At 38.7% G+C, this 23710-nt stretch overlaps 2 protein-coding genes across 2 annotated transcripts; both read left to right on the top strand.

The window, feature by feature from the left end:
* Window positions 1–1829: 1829 nt before the first annotated feature.
* LOC106698604 (double-headed protease inhibitor, submandibular gland-like) lies at window positions 1830–7736 on the top strand. Its single transcript, XM_014463229.2, has 6 exons — window positions 1830–1992; window positions 3511–3524; window positions 4162–4283; window positions 5550–5592; window positions 7001–7107; window positions 7562–7736. The coding sequence occupies exons 1-6, from the start codon at window positions 1923–1925 to the stop codon at window positions 7614–7616; spliced, it is 411 nt and encodes a 136-aa protein (XP_014318715.1). The 5' UTR covers window positions 1830–1922; the 3' UTR covers window positions 7617–7736.
* Window positions 7737–10144: 2408 nt separating this feature from the next.
* Window positions 10145–15553, top strand: SPINK14 (serine peptidase inhibitor, Kazal type 14 (putative)). The gene is made up of 4 exons (XM_014463194.2): window positions 10145–10214; window positions 11169–11206; window positions 13922–14058; window positions 15320–15553. Exons 1-4 carry the CDS (start codon window positions 10145–10147, stop codon window positions 15363–15365), a joined length of 291 nt encoding a protein of 96 aa, XP_014318680.2. The 3' UTR covers window positions 15366–15553.
* The last annotated feature ends 8157 nt before the right edge of the window (window positions 15554–23710 follow it).

Genomic DNA, 23710 nt, shown 5'->3' with positions numbered 1-23710 from the left:
TCTAGAGAGCATTTCATTGTATTATGCATATTTCAAACATTGATGAAGCATTGAAATATGGGTGAGGTAATAAGTATTCAAATTTCACAATGGTATTACTGAGATTATACAACTCTACCTGAGGGAAAGAGGTGGCATTGGAAAAAATAAATAGTATGAGTGAGAGAGACACTCCTTAAAAAATTAGAAACAAATGCAGTGAGTGCTGTGAGAGCATAAGATCTGAAATTAGAAGATCCAGTTTGGGTCAAGATCCTATCACTCAGTAGCTGTGTGCTTTGGGAATTTGCTTAACTCCTCTAATCTTTGAGTTTGTCCTTTGGCAATTTACTCTATTTTAACTCTATCTTCTGGAATGCTAATGTGAGGACCACATGAGATAATAGGGATGAATTTCTAAGTAATTGGAAATTATTGGATGGCCATCAGGTGATCAGAGCCTGCCAGCTGGGGAAAGGGATCAAGAGGTGGTCAGTGTGCCTCATAGTGACTGGTCCAGTGGTCGTTCTGCTATTAGGGTGAATTTGCATAGTACCCTCTTATTATATAGGATAGAGGCCTGGTGCACGGGTGGGGGCCACCTGAAGGGGGCCCCAGATTGTGGTGGGGGGTTCCCACTGGGGGTGGGGCCAGCCTGGGTGAGGGGCCGCAGGCAGTTTCCAGGCCGGCCACACTCCGGCTTTGTCAGAACGGATGTCAGAAGACATCCAGTCTAATTAGCATATTACTCTTTTATTAGTTTGTGTTAAACAAAATATCATGCTTATAATCTTAAGAGGCATGAGAAAGAATGCTAAAATCAGATTATTCAATACCCATTTTAGTTATTGAAGTAACATATCCTAATAAAGGGAAAATGTATTTCAGGAGAGAAGTTAAGGCCTAGGATTTTGTAGAACTAGCTCTCCTGACCATGAACTATGTGACTAAGTAGAATACATTTTTTAAAAATATTTTTGTATTGATTTCAGAAAGGAAGGAAGAGGAAGAGAGAGATAGAAACATCAATGATGAGAGAGAATAATTGATTGGCTGCCTCCTGCATGGGGGTTGAGCCTGCAACCCGGGCATGTGCCCTTGACCGGAATTGAACCCAGTACCTTTTATTTCGTAGGCCAATGCTCTATCCACTGAGCCAAGCCAGCTAGGGCTAAATAGAATACATTTAATCTTTCTGAGTTTGTTGTCCCATCTGCCAAGTAGCAACAATACTGGTCTATAAATTCACCAGTTTATTTTAATCATTTAACAAACCTTCATAGAACATTGTAAAGTTCTTCATACTCTGAAAAATCAAGGTGTTACGCTATCTATTCCTGTTGCCTACTATTGTACATTTTAAAGAAATGTTGCTTTTACTTTCTATTTCAACTTTCCTGTATTTAATCTAACCTTTTAAATGTTTTATTTAAGTATAATTGGTATATTAGTTTAAATATATTACTTATATTAGTTTCAGGTGTACAACATAGTGATTTGACATTTTTATGTCAATGAGATCTAGTGGTTATTCATCACCTTGCAAACTTATACCCTTTACACATGTCATTTTAATTTTTATTTCTTCTTCCTACACCTATGATATTTGTTCTCAAATATAGTCATGCCATTGTATTTGCTGATAAATCAAAAGATTATTACGTAAAACACCTTTGGTAGATGAGTTTCAGGGTGTAACTGTACCAACTGTCTATAAATCAAGATAATAAGGAAGATTTCCTTGACCAATGAAAAAATACCCTAGCTTGGGTAAACAGCCAATCATCATTGTAAAGGTCAATTTTTAATGAGGGTGGGACCCTGCATTGCATATGTGCACTATATATACACACGAGTGTATTAGGCAGATTACCTTTTCTCTGTCTCTCTCTCTGGACTTGTTGCCTCGGAGCAGCAGAGCCCTAGCACCCTCATTCATCCCCATGATGAAGACCATCACTGCTCTTGCCGTTCTTGCTCTAGTAGCCACTACATGGGCTGTCTCTCCACCTGGTGAGTTAAGAATCCTTTTAAATACTCGTGCCTTTATGCTAACTGCAATATATTCAGCCCTTAGTAAGAGTAGAATGCTGAAGTTAGAAGAAAATTTAGAAAGTATCTATTTGGATTGGTCTGATTGACAAAGTGGGAGAAGGGTCAGATCTTCAGGAAAAGGAAGAGAGATGGAGAAGATTAAAAGGATTGTGGGCCCTTCACCCAGTTTCAGATCAGGATCCCTCAAGATTCTGACTTGCCCTTTCAGAAACCACTCATGAAATGTTGAGACCATAACCCAACCTTGCCCTGGGCATGCCCACAAGAACTCTTGAAGACCTGTGACAGCCCTTCCTCCAAAGACCAGAGATTTCCCCATGGTTCTTCCCCAGAGATCACATGCATCTCTGTTTCCACCCTGACTTTGGCCCTGAGTAAAGAAGTGACCTCTCTTAGGTCTGGCCTGGGCAAGGGATGTTGGGAAATGGTGTCAAAGAAAGAAAGGGGAGTTTATCCGTTAACCGTGCAGGTACTCGGTCATTTAAAGCAGTTACCAGCAAAAAGACTGCTTTGGGCTGGTAGGACCGTGGCAGGCAATTTCATCTGACCTTATATTAGTATATTTATGACTGCCGGAGGAATTATGCCACGCAAATAGTTACAGTTACAATCCACACAGCAATTTATTCTCCTTTTATCATTGCCGTGGGCACAAAGCTTATCAGCACATAGCACACTGTTACTCAAAACTTTCCTGGTGCCATGGGTACAGGCTTAAAGGGAGCTCCCAAAGCCTGGCTTCCTCTCCAGGCAGCAGCGGCACCTTCTCTGGCTGGATGGTCAGGTCAGGAACGAAGTTTCAGTTTCAGGGCAGCGCTGCCTTCAGAGATCCCTGTGGCATAGAGCGAAGCGGTGTGGGGAAAGGGTCTGCGCCCAAACTGAAGGCAGCGAAGATAAACTTCCCGCGATCAGAGCCACCAGTGCAGCGCAGGGATCAAAGCAATCAGCGTTTACCAGGGCGATCTAGCGAGGATCAACTTGAATGGTGTTCGGGACCCTTTAAATAGCCTGTAGTACCCACGGCAGTCCAGCGGGGGGAGTAAGGGGATTCTGGTAAACAAAATGCATAGCAAGATCTCAAGTTCAACATTAGTTCCAAAGGGCATATCAGAAAACAAACTTGTCAACACTTGGTTTCACTCTGGGGAGGGGGCGGCATATAAGTCATCAGACATATGGTTATCGTGGCAAGTCACTCTAAGTCAGTAATTGAAGTTCGAATCCTTCAGGGCAGTGGGGAACATGTCCTTAATATCACACTTTAAGTTTCAGGAAAGTTAACTCAAACATTTTAAAACCTTTTTAACATTTTTTGGCATTTTTAAACGTCTTTAAACATTTCTATATTTTACTACAACACATGGTTTTAGTTACTGTGAACAATGAATCCAGTTTTGCATTTCTAACCATGGAATTTGCTTTCTCCAATTCCTTCTCTCCAATTACATCTCCTTCCCCTCTCTTTTGGTGATCAAGCAATTGGGAAAGCGGTGAGTACAGCCTTCTCTGTGTGGTCTTTGTACAAACAAAATCAGAGCTAATGTGTAAATGAGCTAGGGAGGTAGCTAAACTGGCTCACAGTAAACCAAAATGATTCCTCAGGGGGTGATACTGTTCCTACTCTTCTTTTCCTGGTGGTTCTTTCTTAAAAGGTTACAAAAGGAGTCTCCTTGCAAACAGGGAGTAACAGATAAAGTAAATTTTACTTTTGGGCAGCATATTAAACTTTTCTGATTATTTTTCACATTAATTATTCCTTTGGACTTGCATTATAACCCTAAAAGGAGAGAATAATATTTTCTTCTTAAACAGCCAATTATTTGTGTGTGTGTGTGGGGGGGGGGGTATTCTTCTATGTTGCCCTGACTAGGGATTGAACCTGCAACCTTCTTATCAGGATGATGCTCTAATCAACTGAGCTATCTGGCCAGGGCTTAAACAGCCAATTCTTATTTTACTTAAGGAATGTCCTAGGTCTGATCAGTTTTTGTAGTGCAGCACCTGGTCCAATAGAATATCTTCTGGATACTCCTTCCACTCTCTTCTCTCTTCTTTCCATTTTGATATGAGAATAACTACAGAATTGAAGAAAGAGAATGTAGGACATTATTTTTCTTCCAATTACAGGTGGATTGCTCCAAATACCAGGGTAAAGGCTCCAAGATTCCATGCACAAGGGAGTTTAAACCAGTATGTGGCACAGATAATATAGCTTACAGCAATGAATGCATGTATTGTATGAACAAACAGTAAGTATGGTATTCAATTTGGAGCCCAGCCCCAGCCCCTTTAAAGATCACAAAATCCACATTGGCCAAAATCTATTTGGTTGTTAAACACGGGGTTTGACAAATCCTACCTTTTGACCATCCTCTTTGGGCATTGCTTTGTTAAAATTTTAAAAAAATTAGCTATATCTCTAAGGAACTCAGAAGATAGTTATCTCTCTGTAGGCTATTAGCCATGGACATGATTACAAGGCTTTGTTCTATCTTTCACACACCAGAGGAAATTCATGTTACTTCTCATGGTTGCCTGGAAAAGTCTGGGGAAGAGAGTGGGAGTACAAATGGTAGTTGGAACCAGTTGGAATCCCCACTGCCACAAGTTCAATATTAACTCCTCACTGGAAATAACCTCTCAGCTTCTAGGAGAATGGTTATTACCAGCCATTCTAGCTACTTTAATTCACTATTTGATGATTAGTTGTTAAAATCATGGGCTTTGGAGTCAGACATATGGATTAGAATCCAAACTGCATTTAGTTAATCTGTAGCATGAGATAAACATTCAATCCACTAAACACTTCAGTATTCCCTTATATAAGATATAAATTACAACAATGTTTAGAATTTACTGTGATAAAAACATGTCAATCATTAGCTAAGCAGTAGATATGGAGTGAATACACATAGAAATGAGCTCTATTTTCTCCTCATGATTTTCTTCCTTATTTTCTCTCGTTTTCTAGCCCTTCTGAAATGTATAGTCAAGTGTAATAGCAATTGTTATTCAGGATATAATCTTTAGGATATGCAAACTCATACGCCACTAAAACAATAGGAGTTTAAAAACTGGGGAGATTTTATGGATTATATTATCTCATATCTCATATCCTCTTTAAAGAAGTCAGGAATCTAACTCAGAAAGGAGAAATAGCTGTAACAAAATTACCCACACTAATGTCAGAAATGGATTTGAGCATTTTTTCTTAACTGCAAAAATGTTCTCACACTATACTATTCCTTTGATTTTTATCTGAATATTCATGGACTATTTTTTAATAGTCCTTTTAGTGTTGATCTTATTTCTTATGTTTTTATTTGATGGATGTTTTATTACCCACCAAAGATATTAATGGTCAATATTAGTCAACTGGAGTAGACTATTAACCAGAACCCCTCATTCTCAGTCCCGGTCAGACAACACAGAATGACATATGACTGTATTTTATTCTGTAAGTTATGAAATATCAAGTAACTGCTTTACCCATTAGATAAAATTTTCTCTTTCAGAGAAGATGGACGTGTACTCAGAAAACTTCATGATGGGCGATGTGTAAGTATATTCAGGAATTTTATTTATTCTTAATATAAAATGTTACACTAATTCCTCATTTTCCTATGGGAAAAACTATTTTAAGATATGTCATTTAAAAATTATCTATACCATGTATGGTCATAGGTAAGACATTTGGCCAGCCTAAACAGATGACCTGAAGTACAGTTAACTTATTTACCCAGAGGAGGACTTCAGAAACTTTACTCATAGCCCTTAATTGGGGCAGGTTGGTATACATGTGCTTCTTTTCTTTTATTTTTTAAAAATATTTTTATTGATTTCAGAGAGGAAGAGAGAGGGAGAGAGAGAGAAAAACATCCATGATGAGACTGAACCTGCAACCTGGGCATGTGTCCTGCTTGGGAATCGAACTGTGACCTCCAGGTTCATAGGTCAACACTCAAACACTGAGCCACGCTGGCTGAACCACGTGCTTATTTTCTAACACTGCAACTAATTAGCAGGTTACAAAAAGGAGTTCAAGGGAATTAGGGACTCAAGGTTATTCTCATAACAATAAAGAAAGTTATTTTTTAAAAGCACAAAAAATTCAAAAGAAATATAGAGATAATTTAGGGGTAAAGAGCTATGTGAGTGGGATGTCAATAATTAGAATAAGATAGGAGAACTGTTAACATGTAAAAGACAGTTTAATTTAAGGAGAGGTACCTAACCCAATTCCATGGGTGGGAGAGAGAAACTTATAAAAGTCCGTGATCTGACTTTAAAGGAGGAACAGGAGCTGGGTTGATGGATAAAGTGGGTAACATCATGTAAGAGGAGAAACACCATAAGCAAAGTCACAGGGACTTTCAGGAGCAGGAGACTCTCAGGGAATTCAGTCCTTAAATGGCCTCACGTAAGTGGCAGAGCAGATAAGAATGGAGAGATGAGCACAGGTCATGAGGGGACTTTCTGTTGATGGGGAAGTCCGTTAAGTTTTTGAAGAACAAGATCTAAGTTGATTTGTTAAAAAAAAAATCACTCTGCATCAATGTGGAGGAGGACTGAAATCCCCAATAAAGCATGGAGGCTGGGCAGTACATTGGCAGATAACTGCAGATGTGTAGGCAGGACCTATTGAGGGCTGGCTTAAAGGGAACGACAGTCTGGTAAGGAGAGTACAAGATAGAATCCATAGGATGTATCTGTCACTCTAATGTAGAGGAGTGAGAGGGAAGCCTTATACCTGAACTGAGCTCTCCCTTGCTGTGATGATTGTCCCACCATTGTTAGGTCAGATTATATAAACTTCGGAGAATGTTCTTTTGCATATGGAATTCTGAACTAAATAATCCTTCAAGGTCTTTCAAAAGTTTATTTTCTATGGTTTAATGATCTGAAATTGTTCTTTCTTTTCTTTTTCTTTTCTTTTTTATTTATTTTTTTTGGGGGACATGGGCAGGTTGAATGCACCAAATTCTCTGAGGCATGCACCATGGAATATATGCCTCACTGTGGATCTGATGGAGTAGAGTATGCCAACAAATGTTTGTTTTGCAACGGTGTTGCGTAAGTGCTGAATTCAAAATATTATTTGCAGAAATAGCCTTTCTCAGAGAGCCAGAGACAATCTTGGCTTCCAAATAAGATGCTGCTATGAAATGTAAGAGTGAGATGGTTCACTGATGATCATGTTTTATAAAAAGAAGAAGGAAAGAGAGAGGAAGAGAGAAAGTGGATAGTAGGAAGAAATGGAAGCTAGAAAATGAGAGACTTCTTACAGTATTTTTAAATGACAGACAAAAGAAAAATTCACAGAATTTTTGCGGGGAGGGGGCTCTTGACACTGGTTTTTACTAGCACATTGAAGTTTTTTTTAATTAACCTTGCTTAAGCTTAGTGGCTAACTGTTCATCTTTCATGCTGTGTACTCATTTGACTGGACTGATCTAAAAATATGAAACTTTTAATTTAAGATTTCCAAAACCTTTACCTTTCTTTTAAAAAATGATTTCTTTTGTAGGAAGAGCCGTGGTGCCCTTTATTTGGCCAATTATGGACGATGCCAGTCTCGCTGATGCTCAAGCTCACCAAGTTTCCTTTAGCAGATTCCACATAGAGAACCTGTTTCCCGGGGATGCTGTGGGACAAATATATGGATTTAATTCTTCAATAAAAGAATCTCAGCAGTAACTGTCTGGCTTGTCTCCGTGTATGTGATTCTTGTCTTAAGGAGAGTATCTGTGGTCGTTTTCCTGAACTATAAATCACACAAAAATATTTCTTCTAGTCCTACTGAAATTGGGAATGAGAGAGGTTATAGACATACTCGTGAGTGAAGAATATGCTCATGGCATCCCATTTTAAAACAACTCAGAATTTTTAAGTTAATGTGTCAAAGGGTGGATCTGACCATAGTCTTATATTATCTTTTGCTACACCAATGAAAAGTGGAAAATTCAGGTTTGGAGAAGGATAGAGTGAGAACGCACAATACTATAAACTAATGAGAACAGACTAGGAATAACATATATACTTTAGGCACCACCATTTAAAGGGAACTGAGTCACATATGGGCATCTGCAAAAGATCAAGAAAATGTCACAGTACATTTCTAAGTGGAAAAAAAGCAGAAAACAATATATACCACAAAAATGTGATTAAATATGACAATAGGGACATGTACATGTGCTCATGAGTGTGGGATTGCCTTCCCTGTAGAAGCCTTTCAAACTCTAGAGAATTATGCATATAGGTTCCAGAGCTTGATCAAGGAACACATTGAACTGGAATGATATAATAATTCAATATATATTTAATAGTTATTTTTGGGTTTTAACATTTCACATCTTCATTTTTTTTTGGTTATTTTCCTATTTTCTAATGTTAACATTTACTCCTTGATATAAGAACAATTGTTCTTTACAAAAAGGAAGATAGAGGCAGAAAGTTCAGGTAACAGGAAGAAACTCAGGTATGATAACATCTCTTCCCTGTTGCACAACTGCAAAGACACTGGACTGCCAATGGCATCCATCACCTCATCTGTCGCTGCCACCTGCTCTGTTCTTCAGCTGCTTCCACATTTTGCATTCTGGCTGAAGGTGCTCATTAGCATTGTGGAACATGATATGCTCTTTCTACTGTGTTCGTTCCTACTGTTTCCTCATGCTGTTGTCTCTTCGGAATGCCTGCCAAAGGCTTCTCTGCCCACCCGCCAAGTCTTCCAGACAGCTTCATGCTTTCTTCACCAAAGCCCCCTGCTGAGGTTTGATGTTGATGGATCTAAATGTTGGGCCTCCCAAGGTCTGCTCAGCCCAGCACACAATGCCTCAGTGCCTTCCTCCCACACAGCTACTCTATCCCCTCCTGAGGCCCTAACACATGCTCCTTAAATGAGTTACCAGTCACAAAAGCAGGTCACATCTCCCTTCCTTTTCTCTTTTTTCTAAGGTGGGTCAACTGGGCCATATGCTGTAGGACAAATGAGCATCTGGCATTGTGCATCCATACAGTTGGATCTCCCACTGTTTCTGCTCCGTTCCTGCAGGAATCGAGGCAAGGGCCTCAGGGAGAAATGGGGGAGTACCTAAAAAGACATGGTGTTTCCGATTGTCTCAGGAGCAGGCAGAGGAGACAGCTCTGGACCTTGTGCCAGGGACCTCCAACCATCCTGGGCAGTGGAGTACTGAGGAGACCTTTCATGTCTCAGCACAGCAGAGCAGCTGAGAGTTTATGTGAATTTCCTATTGACATATGCTACAGAGCAGGAAAAAAAAGGCCCAAAGGACATAGGGAGGACCAGGGCACTTTTGCAGGATTAGAAAGACGGGGACAGTTCAATATGGTCCTGATCAAGCTCTGGTACCTGTATGCATCGCTCTCTAGGGTTGGAAAAGCTGCTACAGGGAAGGCAATCCCACTGGAGGATTTGCTCACTGATGTATCCCTTTCCGTGTCTGGATAAAAAGAGCTTTGGGCTCCCATGAGATGGCAGGTAATGGTTTTTATCCCTGTGGACTCTCCAAGAATGCTTTAAGATAGTCTATATTCCCAGTCAGAAGATTTTTCAGCATAACCAAGGATGCCTGGAAGATTAGTAATCTTTATCTTAATCCAGGGATAGCCTCTGCTTCATGAACAATACAGACATGCTTCCTCTGTTGAGAAGCTTTTGTCTAGAAGCCTCTAGTGGCCTCATCATTTTCTCTGTAGCTTCTTAAAGAAAAAACAATTGGATGAGTCTTGAGCTAAGACGTTGACTTTTCAGGACACTTTAAAATGCCTCTATACTAAAATAATACAATTATGTTCAAAGAGTTATTGCCGACTAACTTCTGTCTTCTGAGTAGTCACAGATCTGTCACTGAGGTCTATACTTTTATTTGTGACTAGCCAAGGTTTAACTTTTCCCGAGCATTTGTTCTTGGGGAAGGGTGGAATTAGGCATTCCAAGCGCCATATGCAGAATTTACAATGGGCAGACTAGCGATGGATATTCACTTCGAAGCTGGTATTCCAATTATTTCTACTTTGGTGATTGCAGTAGAGAACAACGTCCTGAGACATCTCAGAGCATCATTTTAAGAACACACCAGGAGGAAAGATGGCCAAGTCTTTCCCAGTACTCTGCTCATTTTTGTTCTTCATGCTGATCCATCGGGTGGTACCATTTGGTGAGTAATTTGGCTGGTTCTGGCAGGAATGTAAAGTGGATTTGTGGGCTCTAGCATTCATTGTGATCTGAAATAGAATGCTTTGAAATTCTTATTTATTTATTTATTTATTTATTTATTTATGTCATTTTACTGTATCTGTATATCTGTATCTATATATAGAAAGAGAGACAATGGAGTGTGGCCCACCCCCCCTAAAAAAAAAGGCTTTGGGCTAAGGGACAGGGGCCTTGGTTTTTCCACCTATTAATGCAGATTATGAGACCTAATTCTTGGGGACCAGGAGCTTGGGTAATTCAATGAGGTGACCTGTGAAAGTGACTGACAATGTGCCTACATGGCAGCACATCTCAGAAATTCAGTACTGTTGAAAATGCTTGAAAAAAAAAGGAAAAAAAAGCTTTTCCATGTATCTGAGTGGGTCATTATTTTTCAGGTCCTTTTCTAGAGAAGAGTCATGTAGAGAGTTATAAAGTCACTGAGTCTCAAGGACTGAAGAGCTTGATTTTTTACATATCTGTCATGAATTCCTAGGCATTTCATAACAAGGGCCTTTCCCCTCTCTGTGAAATAGGGAGATTGGGCTTAAAGGCCTCTTTAAAATTCTAGTATTTCTTAGTTTCTTTCATACGTGGGCTGCCAGTTCTGAATCCACTCCTATTCTTCAAAAGTAATTTGATATACTGGATTGGCAATGTTTATGAGAGTAGCAAGGCATCTACATAGTCTTCTACTGATTATCTATCAGGAGAAGAGGGGTTGTTCTGCATTGTGAGAAAAAATAAATTAATACATGGAAAAATAAAACAATGCTTTAAATGATTGCAAGCTTCCTTGGTAATAATTTAAAATTCTTTTATTCCAGATTAAGAATTCTTAATCAGCCAAAAGATTAAGCTATGATTTACCAGATATTAGATTTTGTAACTATTTTCAGTTATGTCTTGGTTTCAGTCCGTGAAGAATGGTGGCCACCACATGGAGATTTCAAGGTAATGTTTCACTAGGCTTGCCAGGACGGAGGTTCTAATGGAGTTTTCTTTGGAATTGCGATTTTTGAGCCTTACTGCAGCAAGGTCATCTGTTGCATTCTTAGAAGACCAATCATGTGAATATGGCAGTACACTGCAGGTGTAGGAGCCCAGAGTAGAGTGATTCAAACTGGGAACCAAGCTGAGATTTGGTCATATGTACATACACCAGAGAACCTTCATGGTACCTGGGAAGTGTTATGAGCACCCATGATTGCCAGGGGAAGGGCAGGGTCTTAAGAACCCTCGGACTTGGGCATAACACAGTTTTTGCTCTCAAGGAGCTCACAGTTTGGGGAGGGGGTGCTCCCAAATGCTCTGAGACATGCAGAGAATGACTATGTAAGTTGTGAATAGGGAACATCAAAGATGTGGACTGAGGAAAATGTGCAAGAATATGAGCAGAGCATCAAATTGTGTTTGCAACTTGGATGAGGAAAAATGAAGGGGACACCCTTTTCATTTTAACCTACTCCTCTGAGGATTAAATATATTGTGAAGCTACTACATGTTTGATAAATGATGGAAATGGGTGATGAGGGATTACTTTTTTAAAATATACATTTGCATCATTGTACTCTTTTACTTTAGGAGTTTCTGTACTTTTAAGTTTTTGTCTCATTTGTAACTTTTAAGTTGTACTTCTTTTAAAAAATCAGTTATGAGTTGACTGGTGAGAAAGGCCTTTTGAGGGGAGGTTGGCCTTCAAGATACCTATAGTTTAGAGTGAGAACCTGATAGAGGCTGTAGCTCCAGCAGAAGATCGCAGAGCCTGTCTAGGATTTATCCTCTGATCTCAAAGAGTTCAGTTCTAGCATTTTACTCTCCAGAGCTGCCTGCAGGAGGAGTTCTCCCTCGCCCATCAACTTACTCATTCTTACTTATTTCTTTAAGGAATATTTACTTATCTTCCGTGTTATGCCTTAGGATACAATAGTGAGGAAAACAGACATATTGCCTTCTCTCATGAAGCTAATAAGTAGCCAGAAAAAAAGGAAAGGGACAACTATTATTTGTAGTAAATTCCATACATACAAGACGTAAAAGGGTATGATAGAGAATATCTATTAAGAGTAGAGATACTACGATAAACCATGTGATCTGTATTGGCCTCTCTGGGGTGGGGACATCTCAACTGAGATCTGAAGGGCAAAAAGTAGCCGCCTGGGTGAAGAGTGGTGAGGAAGACTTTCCCTGCTTGTACTGATTGAACACTTGGATGACTGGGTCACAGAGAGGGAGGGGTGCGCAGGGGATGCTACACTTACGGCAGTAGATTGGGACCCTCCCCTGATGAACTCCTCTCACTCAAAAGAAAAGAAAGTTGCATTTATAGACAATGATACTAGCTATTCTTGATTTTTATTTGATTACTTTATATTTATTCTGATTAAACTATTTTATATCTCAAATACTTATATATTTGATATTTATATATCAAACACTGATTGGAGGTATAAAAAGAAAGAATGAAGGGTTGGGATTGTATTTTGAAAAATATCTCTGAGACAGTAGGTTGTAACCTGAGTTCTGAAGGCAGAATGAGATTGGGTTCAGGGAAACAAATATGTTTGTTGGGGGTGGTCATGACAAACCAGAAGACCCTGAGATGGAGTAGTGGGGGGTGGGGAGTGCTAAAAAGGCAAAGAGCCAGGTGGTGTAAAGGTAGGTGGGAAAAGTTGGGAGGGTCCAGATCACATGGGGTCTTCTATCCCATACTAAGAACAAATTTCTTAATGTGAGATGATGTGTAATTAAAGATTTCTTAATAAACAGAATAAAATTATTCAATTGATATTTAAATTATGGAAACTAGAGGACAGGGGTAATAGAGGAAGTGGAAGGATTAATTGGGTGACAGACACAGGAGGTAGGTGATGGTGGCCTGGCCATGGTGGTGGTGTTGGATAGATAAGGAAAGGAGGGAGAGTTTCTAAGCTTAAATATGATTTTTCTATCTCTAAATACTAAGCCAAAACTCTCTTCCACCTTGTATCAGAGGTACTTTATCTATTGTATGGCACTCTTAGAGCCCCTGAGACCACCATCCTCAAGCCATCACCTTAGAGTCACTGCTTCAAGACATCACCCACACCAGCCTTGCAAGTAGACGTGGGTTCTAATCCCTGATGACACATGTTCCTTCCCTTATTTTCCATTTTCCCTAAAAAACCAGGGAGTTATTCTAAATGATCCCACATTTCACAACTTTAAGATAAGAGTTGGCTTGGGGATTTTGAGAGTAGATAAAAAATGTGGTAAATATTTTAAATCAAGGCATATGGATTTCAGCAAAGAATTTTTTCCAATTATGGAGCTTTAGTTATCATAGCTGAGTTGGCCTAAAAAACATCTCTAAGAATACTCCCAGATCTAATAGTCTTGGAATAAAAGAGACTGAGAGAGAAGCTGAATTTCCCAAATAAATTCTATTTATTCATTCTTCCTTTTCCAACTCTAGCAGGCCTCTGTTCTCTATTGCTATCAGGAGGTATCATGTTGCTATCAGATAGGACATATGTAGGTTCTGGTTTCATTGTTTCGTGGAGGTGAGAGCTGTGGGGACACTAGAACATGATCTTGGCTATGTTTAGATTTCCCTAATGAAGTCCAGAGGTGAGCTACCTGTCTATGAGTGTGATTCTAATTGTGACATTCTCCTCAATTCAACTGCAGGTGAAATGTCCATATAAGGAAGTAGACTTGAGCTGGTTCAAAGGAATATTGAAGCCCTGCCGTGGTATATATCATCCGATCTGTGGCACCGATTTGGTAACCTATGAAAACCCCTGCATCTTGTGTGTTGAGAGCTTGTGAGTACTGTTTGGGGGAAGGTGGGAGAACAATGAAAAAGCTTAGCCCACAGCAATTACTATACCTCTTCTACCAAGTACCATCAGCCTTGATGCCAGGAATTTGCTCCAGTTTGCACAGATAATGATCAGTCCCCACTGAGAAGAGCTTGTGGTCATATAAAGTTCACTGGAGTACAAAGCAGACTCATTGTGCTCATTATGCTCAGTGTGCTCCTCGGGTCCTTTCTTCTCTCTGAGCCCTCACATTCAGCGGTCGGCAAACCCATTAGTCAACAGAGCCAAATATCCACAGTACTTCTTCAAAATAGACTCGCCCAGGCCGAAAACTGACTTCTGCGCATGAGCCACGACGTTTCAATCACACTGTCCGTGCGCCCGCACGTGGTATTTTGTGGAAGAGCCACACTCAAGGGGCCAAAGAGCTGCATGTGGCTCGCGAGCCGCAGTTTGCCGACCACAGCTATGCCAACTGATGGATTTTCACTTGAAGCTTCAAATACCTTTTAGAGTCCTGAAATTCTTTGATTTTAAGACAAGTTGTGGTTTTGCCTAATGTCAGATATCTTCAATCTCTATGTTTGAATGTGTTTGAAACTCTGAGCTAGAATGAGGGGACGACAACGCTTGGGTCCTTTAAGAGTGAGTGTTTAGTTTGTTGTGGTTTGTTGTTGCTTTTGTTTTGTTTTGGGTGTGTTTTGTGTGTGAGGGGGCATTGGATTTCTGTGACATGATTTTCAGTTATTAGATGCAGAGGTCTCACAAAACCATGGCTTCGGGTTTGATCTCTGTAGAAGCCAGTACATTTCACAGGAAGAGAAATTATCCCTATGGCATCAGACTGGAGTCCTCCGCACAACAATTATTTTGTAGTTTTGTGCACAGAGCGAGGACAGGAGTGTGAAACCCCAGGTCATCCCCACTATTAAGTAATTTAGCCAAAGTGTGAGAGTATTGACAGAGAAGATGAGGGTTAACATGCAGGACTGATTCAATGAAAAAGCTTATGATCAATAACCCATTTTCAAAGAGACTGTTGCATAGGTCATAGTATTGTCAGTGACATTTTAGGATTGTAAAAGGATAACTGGGTGGGAAAGCCAATAACCTAGTTTTTGTTTGTAGTCCATTCTCCCTTTTGCTCTGGCTCTAAGTATTCTCAAATATAAAATAAGGGTGTTCGATAAGATAATTTTAAAGGATATTTGTAGCTCTGACATTCTACTATTTAATGAAATATTTATTCTTACTCTTTCTCTAGGAAATCTTCTGGGCATATTAAGTTTCTACGTGATGGAGCATGCTAGTTAAGCAGACTTGGATGTGAAAGAACATATCTTCTTTTTCTCCCTCATGGCAGTCCTCCTCTTACAACTCACCTGTCCTTTTTTCCTCCTTGCATATGTTCTTGGTGACAGAGAGCTGCCCCTGTTGAGCTTGTATCAGATAGTGAAAGCTTCCTTCTTTAGTCCTCTTCCCTCTTTGCCTTCCACATTCTTCCTAATAAACGTTTCTGAAAGTATGATTTCACTTGGGTTTTTTATGTATGTGTCTCAAATCTCAAAAGTAGACCAAATTAAACATTTGAGCCAAGGATCCAAGACAAACATTGGGATTACTCGGCTCTATAATACAGTGAACAGTGGGGTAATCTATGTAAAGCAAGCATGTCAAACTCAAAGGCTAACAAAGGCCAAATAAACAAGGTTTAAGTTTATATGGGCTGCAAAAAAACAAAAGCTTCAATTTTCATAGAAACGTAGGTTTATTTCAATAGAGTCATGCTGAATACAAAGGGCGGAAAGAAATGGGTAATCGTTAACATAAAATAATAGAACATTTTAATAAAAGTTAATATTTTTTCTTGAACATTAACTTACCAGACACTGAATAACTGTACAAATTAATAAGCCTAACACAAATAAACCTATTTTTCTTGTTCCCTGAAAGCAAAATATTTCCTGTTGTGCACACAAAACAAGTCAGTCCACGACTAATGATATGGCGATCGGCTGCTAAAATATTCACTGCTAGTATTTGTCGTAAATGTTTCCTTCCACGTCCTGCGTGGTTCAGGGTTCAATATCTGGAAGAGGAGCCGCACACAAATGAAATAGAAAAGACAAGAGATAATTTGGAAATATTGGGGGACCAGGCGGGTAAGTCCAACTCAAGAGGAAGGACTTCCACCCGTGCTCAGTCCGCACCGACCTTTTATAGTCTGAGGTAAACAATGCAGTGGTTTCCATAGTTACAGTTCTTGTGAGTTTCACCTGTTTTGATCATGTTTACACTCTCTGCACTTCCCTCAGCCCATTAGCTTCCCAGGTAAGATCTGGGGAGTGTTATAAGGTCAAGCCTAATTATGCTTAGAGGACTGAGCCCTCTAAGCTGGGACTTGTTTGTGACTTTGCCAGCAGGTCAGTCCGAGGCTAAACCCTATATCAGTTCCCCACCGTATTAGTGGAGAGAAATGGTGCACCTGCGCATTAGGTGCATCAGGGAAATGAATGCAACACGATTATAGTAATCAGTCATTAGCGAACATTGTAGTTCATTATTAATAAGTATATTAGGATATTGTAAAAATTAAGTTACAGAATTTTTATTAAAACATTTCTTACATACCGTTATATTGGCTGGGCTGCAAAAATATTGGTTGTGGGCCACATGTGGCCTGCGGGTCACGAGTTTGACATGCTTGATGTAAAGGTTCCAGGTGTCTTCTGAGAAACATGACAGAAATGTCTCTTATATTCCTTTTGGCATTAAAAAAAAAACACCCCACAATTAATAGGAGGTATGGAGCACTGTGCACTTTCTGGTCATACCTTTTGCCCACTTTCTGTAACCTCCTCATTAAACAACCTCACTTATAGACTCATCCTTGAGACAGAGCCATTTGCCCATGTCTGGCTTAGATCAACAGAGCCCAACACTTTCACTGGCATCATGTTGCTCCATAGAAAGAGGCCTGTAGATGGTATCCATGAATGTTCCATTGGTCACTGGTCTTTTTCTTAAATTCTTTTGACAGATTTTTAACCTCTGAAACATAGGGACATGTTCTTCTTTAGGTTATACATGTGCGCATGTGTGAATTTTTCTGCTATGAAGAGACGAAAAATATATACTAACTAGAGGCCTGATGCACGAAATTCATGCAAGGATAGGCCCCGCAGCCCTGGCTGCCTTGCAGCCCTGAGGCCCCACCCCCTTACCCACTAGTCATTTTGGAAGGTCATTCTGGAAGGTAACTCCACTGTCTGATCTAATTAGCATATTAGCTCTTTATTATATAGGAAACTAGTATGCTCTCTTCCCTTCAGCAGCTTGCTCCCTGCTGGCTTGGGAAAGAGCTTCTTCTGCCTCTGAATATCCTGTAAGACTATTGTCAGAATGTTTATATGTTCTGTTAGCTCTTTGACCTTTACTAGCATGCTGATAACATGGTAGACACATGTTTCCAGTAAAAATTAAAGTCACCTTTAATCTATCAGCTTTAAATTTGAAAAGCAAACATCTCTGGGAAAAATTAAATATTCCCTCTATCTATCAGGTGTCCTTGCTCTGAGTCTGGGGCCAACCAGGAATACCAACAACTCCAGGGGAGACTGTTGTCCAACATGATTGCTTGAACTTCCGGGTCACAAATCCTTTCTTCTGCAATAATTAATCTGTCGTTAATGTCATTCAGTAGATTTTTTTCATTTCAAACATTTTAATATCATCTCTACAAGTTTGATTTATATCTTCCATACTTCTAACTTTTAAAAAAGGTTATTATAATTGGAATATAGTTATAATGATTATTTTTACCTGCTAATTCTAATATCTATCAGTTCTGGGTTGGTTTTGGGTTGTTTGATTTTCTTCTCATTATAGATTACTAGTAGCCCTGTGCACAAATTCATATACCAGTAGCTTGCTGCTGCCCTCCAGTAGCTCTCTGCCCACTGCCCTGCCCTCCTGTAGCTCCCTCCACCTCGCCTCCCCCGCTTCCTCCTCATAGCTTGCTGCCCTGCCCCCTCCTGTAGCTCTCTGCCGCCCACTTGTAGCTCACTACCCTACCCTCCTGCTGATCCTTGATCCGGTCATTACTCGGTCAGTTGTTACGCTTCACTGCGTAATGACCATTTGCATTTTACATCTTTATTATATAGGATATCTTATGGTACCAGAAAGTATGAATTTTATCTTGTTTGGTTCTTAATATTTTTATATTTCTAGAAATGAAATTCTTGAGTTTTTTTCTCAGACACAGCCAATTACATGGGAATGATTGAATCCTCTTTGCTATTAAGAGTTGTTAGGTCAGCCCTGGCCAGTGTGCTCAGTGGTTAAAGCATTGGCCCCCACACAAAAGAGTCGTGGGTTCAATTCCTGGTCAAGGGCATGTTTATGGGTTGCAGGTTCCATTCTGGCCCAGCTAGGGTGCTTGTGGGCCAGTCCATGTCTTTCTCACATCTATGTCTCTCTCTCTCTCTCTTTTTCCCTCCCTTCCTTCCTCCCCTGCTTCCACTCTAAAAATCAGTGAAAAAAATAAATGTCCTCAGGTGAGGATTAACAATAACAAAAGAAGAGTTGTTAAGTCAGACCAGAGAATTAGCATTCACTAAGTGGGCTAATTATTCCTCGCTACTGAGACAATGCCCTTGGAGTACCTTACTCAATTCTCTTCTGTGATTTTTTTTTTTTTTGGCTTTGGGTAATTTCCTCATGTACAAGCACCGATCAGTAAATTGCTGAGCTCTCTGTCCAGCTCTCCAGGGCTGTGGTCCTGCAAATTATAGCCACTTTGATTTCTCTTCTCTCAGCGCTGTGTCTGCAATTCAGGGAATCCACTTGCTCCATCTGAGTTCCCCTTTCCTATTTCTAAAATCTCTTACAATGCAGAAACCAAGGGCAATAATAGATCTTACCACATTATTTCCCATTTCTCAAGAATCCTTGTCTTTTATGCTTTCATATATATTTATCTGATTTTTTGTTGTCTTTTCCAGTTTGAGGTATATCTGGTTTTTCATACTCCACATTATTTGAAAGTAAAAGTCAGCTTTATTTTTATCACATCATTGTACAGGTTGGCCTTCTGTATCCCCAGGTATCCCCAGTAGTGGTTGAAACACTACTCATGATTCCACCAACTACAGATCAAAAATATTTGAGAAGATGCTACATTATTGCTGATGTGTATAATATGTAGTTAGGCCTTTGATGGTTGCCTCTGTACTGAACAAGTACAGTCTTTTTTTCTTATGATTTTCTAAACAGTAAAACATCTATTTACATAGCATTTACATTGTGTTAGGTGTTATAAGTAATCCAGATATGATTTAAAATACAGAGGTTGATGCGAGTAGATGCTATGCAAATACTGCCATTTCTTATAAGGGACTTGAGTATCTGTGGATTTTGGTGTCAGCAGGGGGTCCTGGAACCAATTGCCTGTGGAAACCTTGGGACAATGGTAGTCATGTCTTCCTCTAATACAGCGGTTCTCAACCTGTGGGTCGCGGACCTTTGGGGGTCGAACGACCCTTTCACAGGGGTTGCCTAAGACCATCGGAAAACACATATATAATTACATATTGTTTTTGTGATTAATCACTATACTTTAATTATGTTCAATTTGTAACAATGAAATTGGGGGTCACCACAACATGAGGAACTGTATTAAAGGGTCGAAGCATTAGGAAGGTTGCGAACCACTGCTCTAATACCTTCTAAAGCAGTGGTTCTCAACCTTCTGGCCCTTTAAATACAGTTCCTCATGTTGTGATCCAACCATAAAATTATTTTCGTTGCTACTTCATAACTGTAATGTTGCTACTGTTATGAATCATAATGAAAATATCTAATATGCAGGATGGTCTTAGGCAACCCCTGTGAAAGGGTCGTTCGACCGCCAAAGGGGTCGCGACCCACAGGTTGAGAACCGCTGTTCTAAAGTCTAGGCTAAATTACAAGGTCAATCTTCTAATTTTCTACGGATTCCAGATGATAAGACTTGTGCTCTGTAATAATACAAATTTTTCCCATGAATAATTCAAGTATTTGCTTAAATTTGGTATACACAACAGTAAAAGGACATTCATACTGATGTTTTTTCTGTCATTTGATACTATATACTTCCTAAGAAAGAAAGGCGGTCAGCATATTTATTTAGATGCAAGACTTCCCTCTTTTAGTGCAACCCCTATAAGCTGATCATTTCTACCCATATCCTGCCATGGCCAACATAAAGGAGCTTCCCTCTTAGTGTTCCTGGCTCTGACAGCCACTGACTTCTCTCTCTCTTTCCCATTCTCTTTCCTGCTCCCCCTCCCTCTCTGGCAGGTGTTTTGAATTTTGAAATTCTTCTGTCTAGTTCCCTTTATTTTTTATTCTCTGACATAAGTCCTATATTTTCATCCTAAATGTGTTCCTCCATATTTTCATTTAATGAAAGTCAATGTTACTATTTTCTTTGAGTCCTTTCTCACTCAAAATAAATTTCAATAATTCCTCTCTCTCTCTCATTTTATCTTAAATATAAATAAACCCACACACATATATTTAATCTAAATCTTCACCATGTTTTAATAGGTTATTTTTATATTCTTCTTAACTGTTACCTCAGCCTACAATTTATCCTTCCAATCATTATCCTGTCTCCAGTATATCACTAAAATATAAACTGTTTAAAAGATCACTATCCTTTCTGAGTTGTAACAGAAACTTCTTAGTATGACTTATAAGACACTTTCTTTCATCTGCTACAGGCACTCCTGAAAGCCCAACTGCAACCACAGTGAATCTTATAGGACATGTAACAAACCTTATTTGCCCACAAGATGGCAGTAAAGCACAGTTGTTTAAACCAATAAATTTGACCAGACCTAGGGCCTATTCCTCATATACCAACAATGTAATTTTGAGCAAGTTGCTAATGTTCTACGAGTTGTAGATTTCTCATCATTTAAAATGGCAATGATATTTTACATCATTTTGAGGAGAAGTCAAGCTCCAAAAAAGTTTAAATAGGGAAGTCCAGGTGAGTAACTGGACAAATGGGGCAAAATCTTGAGTAAAAGCAAGAGGGCTCTTCTTCATTGTCTACTTATGAATCCCCATTTCTGAAACCAAAAGGGGGAAGATTTTGAGAAGGAAAGAGATTTTAGCCCTTTCTGGTGTTATATTTTTTCTTCTCAGGAAGGTGGAATCTCCTAATATACTCCATGTTGAGCTCTTATTCAGGTCTCACATTGGATTAGAAAGTTGGGAAATGTTTCTATCTAACTAATGGGCTAAACGGTACTGGTATAATTCTATGGAGCTCTTTTCTTTCTTTCTTTAGATGCTTTTTATCTAAGGAAAGTTAATCAATTCAGAGAAACAGTCTGAGTAAACTGTTTACCATATATTTTCCAAACAAAAATTCTGTGTACCCAGCCAAAGAGGTTCATTGAAATAGCAGATAAACCCATACCTTGGTTGTTTTAAATTTCATTTGCATTTTAATATTATTTTGCCTTGAAAAAGTAATATATACTTTTTAAGAAGGATTAAAGCATACGGAAAAATAAAATTAAGCAAAACATTACAACCAAATCTATTGTCATTAAATTTAGGTGAAAATCTTTCCAGATTAAGAATGTAATAGAAATGATATCATAAAGACAGGATCATATCATAGATGCTACTTTTGAAATGAGAGCTAACAGAATATGCAAATTAAGAAGAAATGATATTCTAAATGTGTGCAATAAATAAATTGAAATTAAACTTATTTAAAGATTTTATTTCCAAGAATATAAAAACTAGCAAATGTATAAAGAAAAACAACTCTAACAAAAGGCATGTATAATCTCTGAATGTTACAAAATATTAATTAAGTTTTTTAAAATCTTAAAACATAGAAATATGTACCTATGCATTATTTTAAAAATTCAATATTATAGAGTTACAGTCATTCTAAATTGTTTTATAGATTCAGTGTAATCTTATTCAAATAAGTAATAGGTGTTTTTTTGAAAAAATAACAATATGATTTCCAAATTCGTATGAACTTCTAATAGGAATAAAGAACACACTACCAAGTAACAAGACTTAGTCTCAAACAATAATATTAAAGAGAACAAATTGTTGCAAAGATAGGCAAATAGACCAGTGAAATGGAATTTACAGTCCAGAAACAGACCCACACCATATGGTCATTTGATTTATGACAAAAGGCACTATAATGAAATTATGAAAGGATGTTCTCCTTATTAAATTTTGCTGAGTCTATTACACATGCACACAGAGTAAATTAATCTTATCTTAATTTCAATTTGAATTTATATTCAAAAAGTCAATTCAAAAATATTTTGGAAGGAAATATATCTTCATAAACTTAAGAGTATGCAAATATTGCTTAAAATGGCAAAAAGCACTAAGTATAAACACAAATATGGTAAATAGTACAATATAAAAATTAAGAACTTCAGTTCATCAAAATACATCATTAGTAGAGTAAAAGGTAAGCCACCAACTAGGATAACGTGTTTCCAATACACATATCCAACAAGTGGCTCATATGAGATATATATGAAGAACTCCTACAGACAAATAAAAACACAAACAGTGTGATAAAATGCTGTGCAAAATATAGAATGAGGATATCAAAATAGCTACTAAATATATCCATTATCTTCATTTTCCTTTGAATTTCAGTTGTTTTGAAATCATCTGGTTTTTAAATCCTGTGTTATAATTAATCTTGTTTTTATACTAGAGTGAAGTACTGAAGACATGTAATTTGGTTCCTTGAATTATATTCACTTTCGGGCAGTGCTTGTCATGTCTCTTTTGTATGACGTATTGTTCTCTAATAACCACGCATAAGTCGCCAATTCTTTGGTAAAGGCCCTGCGCTGCTACCTGGGAATAATTCTCTGTTGTTTTTGGGTCTGTCCTCTGGTCTCTTGGTTATTCCCAATGAGTCACCTCCCTTCATCTCCACCACAAAAAACATGGCCTGTGTTCACAGCTGAGCAGTCTTCTTCCTTCGCATGGATGTGTTCTATCAAATTGCACAAAACATGGCCTCTTCATTTTTGACTATCTGTCCTCTTCAGTCTGGCCTTGCTTAATTTGTTAAAAAATGTTTTGGGCTCTTTATGCATCATTTTGCATTATACTTTATTAGACAAAAGGCACACTTCGAATCTTTTCAAGGGAAGCCCTACTAAACCTTTGGTTCCTGTATGATTAGTGCCATTTAGAGGCTCCATTGTTTCACAGAGAGTTTCTGAGCTATGTCCGTAGGGTCCTTGGAAGGTCATGGATTATTGCAAAAGGCCTGAAAACAATCTGAGGTTTAAAAGGGTTTGACAGTTCCATACTTGGATATATCTTGACCTTGAGATATTTCACTGGCAGCAACCAGGCTTTTATTTTTGTCTCAAGTTTCTTTTCTGGGAGAGACTGGGGATGAGAAATAATTATGGTTTCAAATCCAGAAAGTCCTAGGTCCTTTTTTCCCCTCTAAATTCTGCTTGAGAACTGACTAATTGCTTCTTTAGTTCAGCTCTCTTTTTCTATACCATATGATGAAATCAGTTGATATGTTCAACCTTTAGCCTGGAAGTCTCCTTAGCAAGAGCTATCAGTTCACTAGATCACATTT

Source organism: Myotis lucifugus, unplaced genomic scaffold, assembly GCF_000147115.1.
Source record: "Myotis lucifugus unplaced genomic scaffold, Myoluc2.0 scaffold_202, whole genome shotgun sequence".
Classification (NCBI taxonomy): Eukaryota; Metazoa; Chordata; class Mammalia; order Chiroptera; family Vespertilionidae; genus Myotis; species Myotis lucifugus.
The sequence above is the reverse complement of the archived record's forward strand: the minus strand, read 5'-3'. Positions and strand labels throughout refer to the sequence as shown.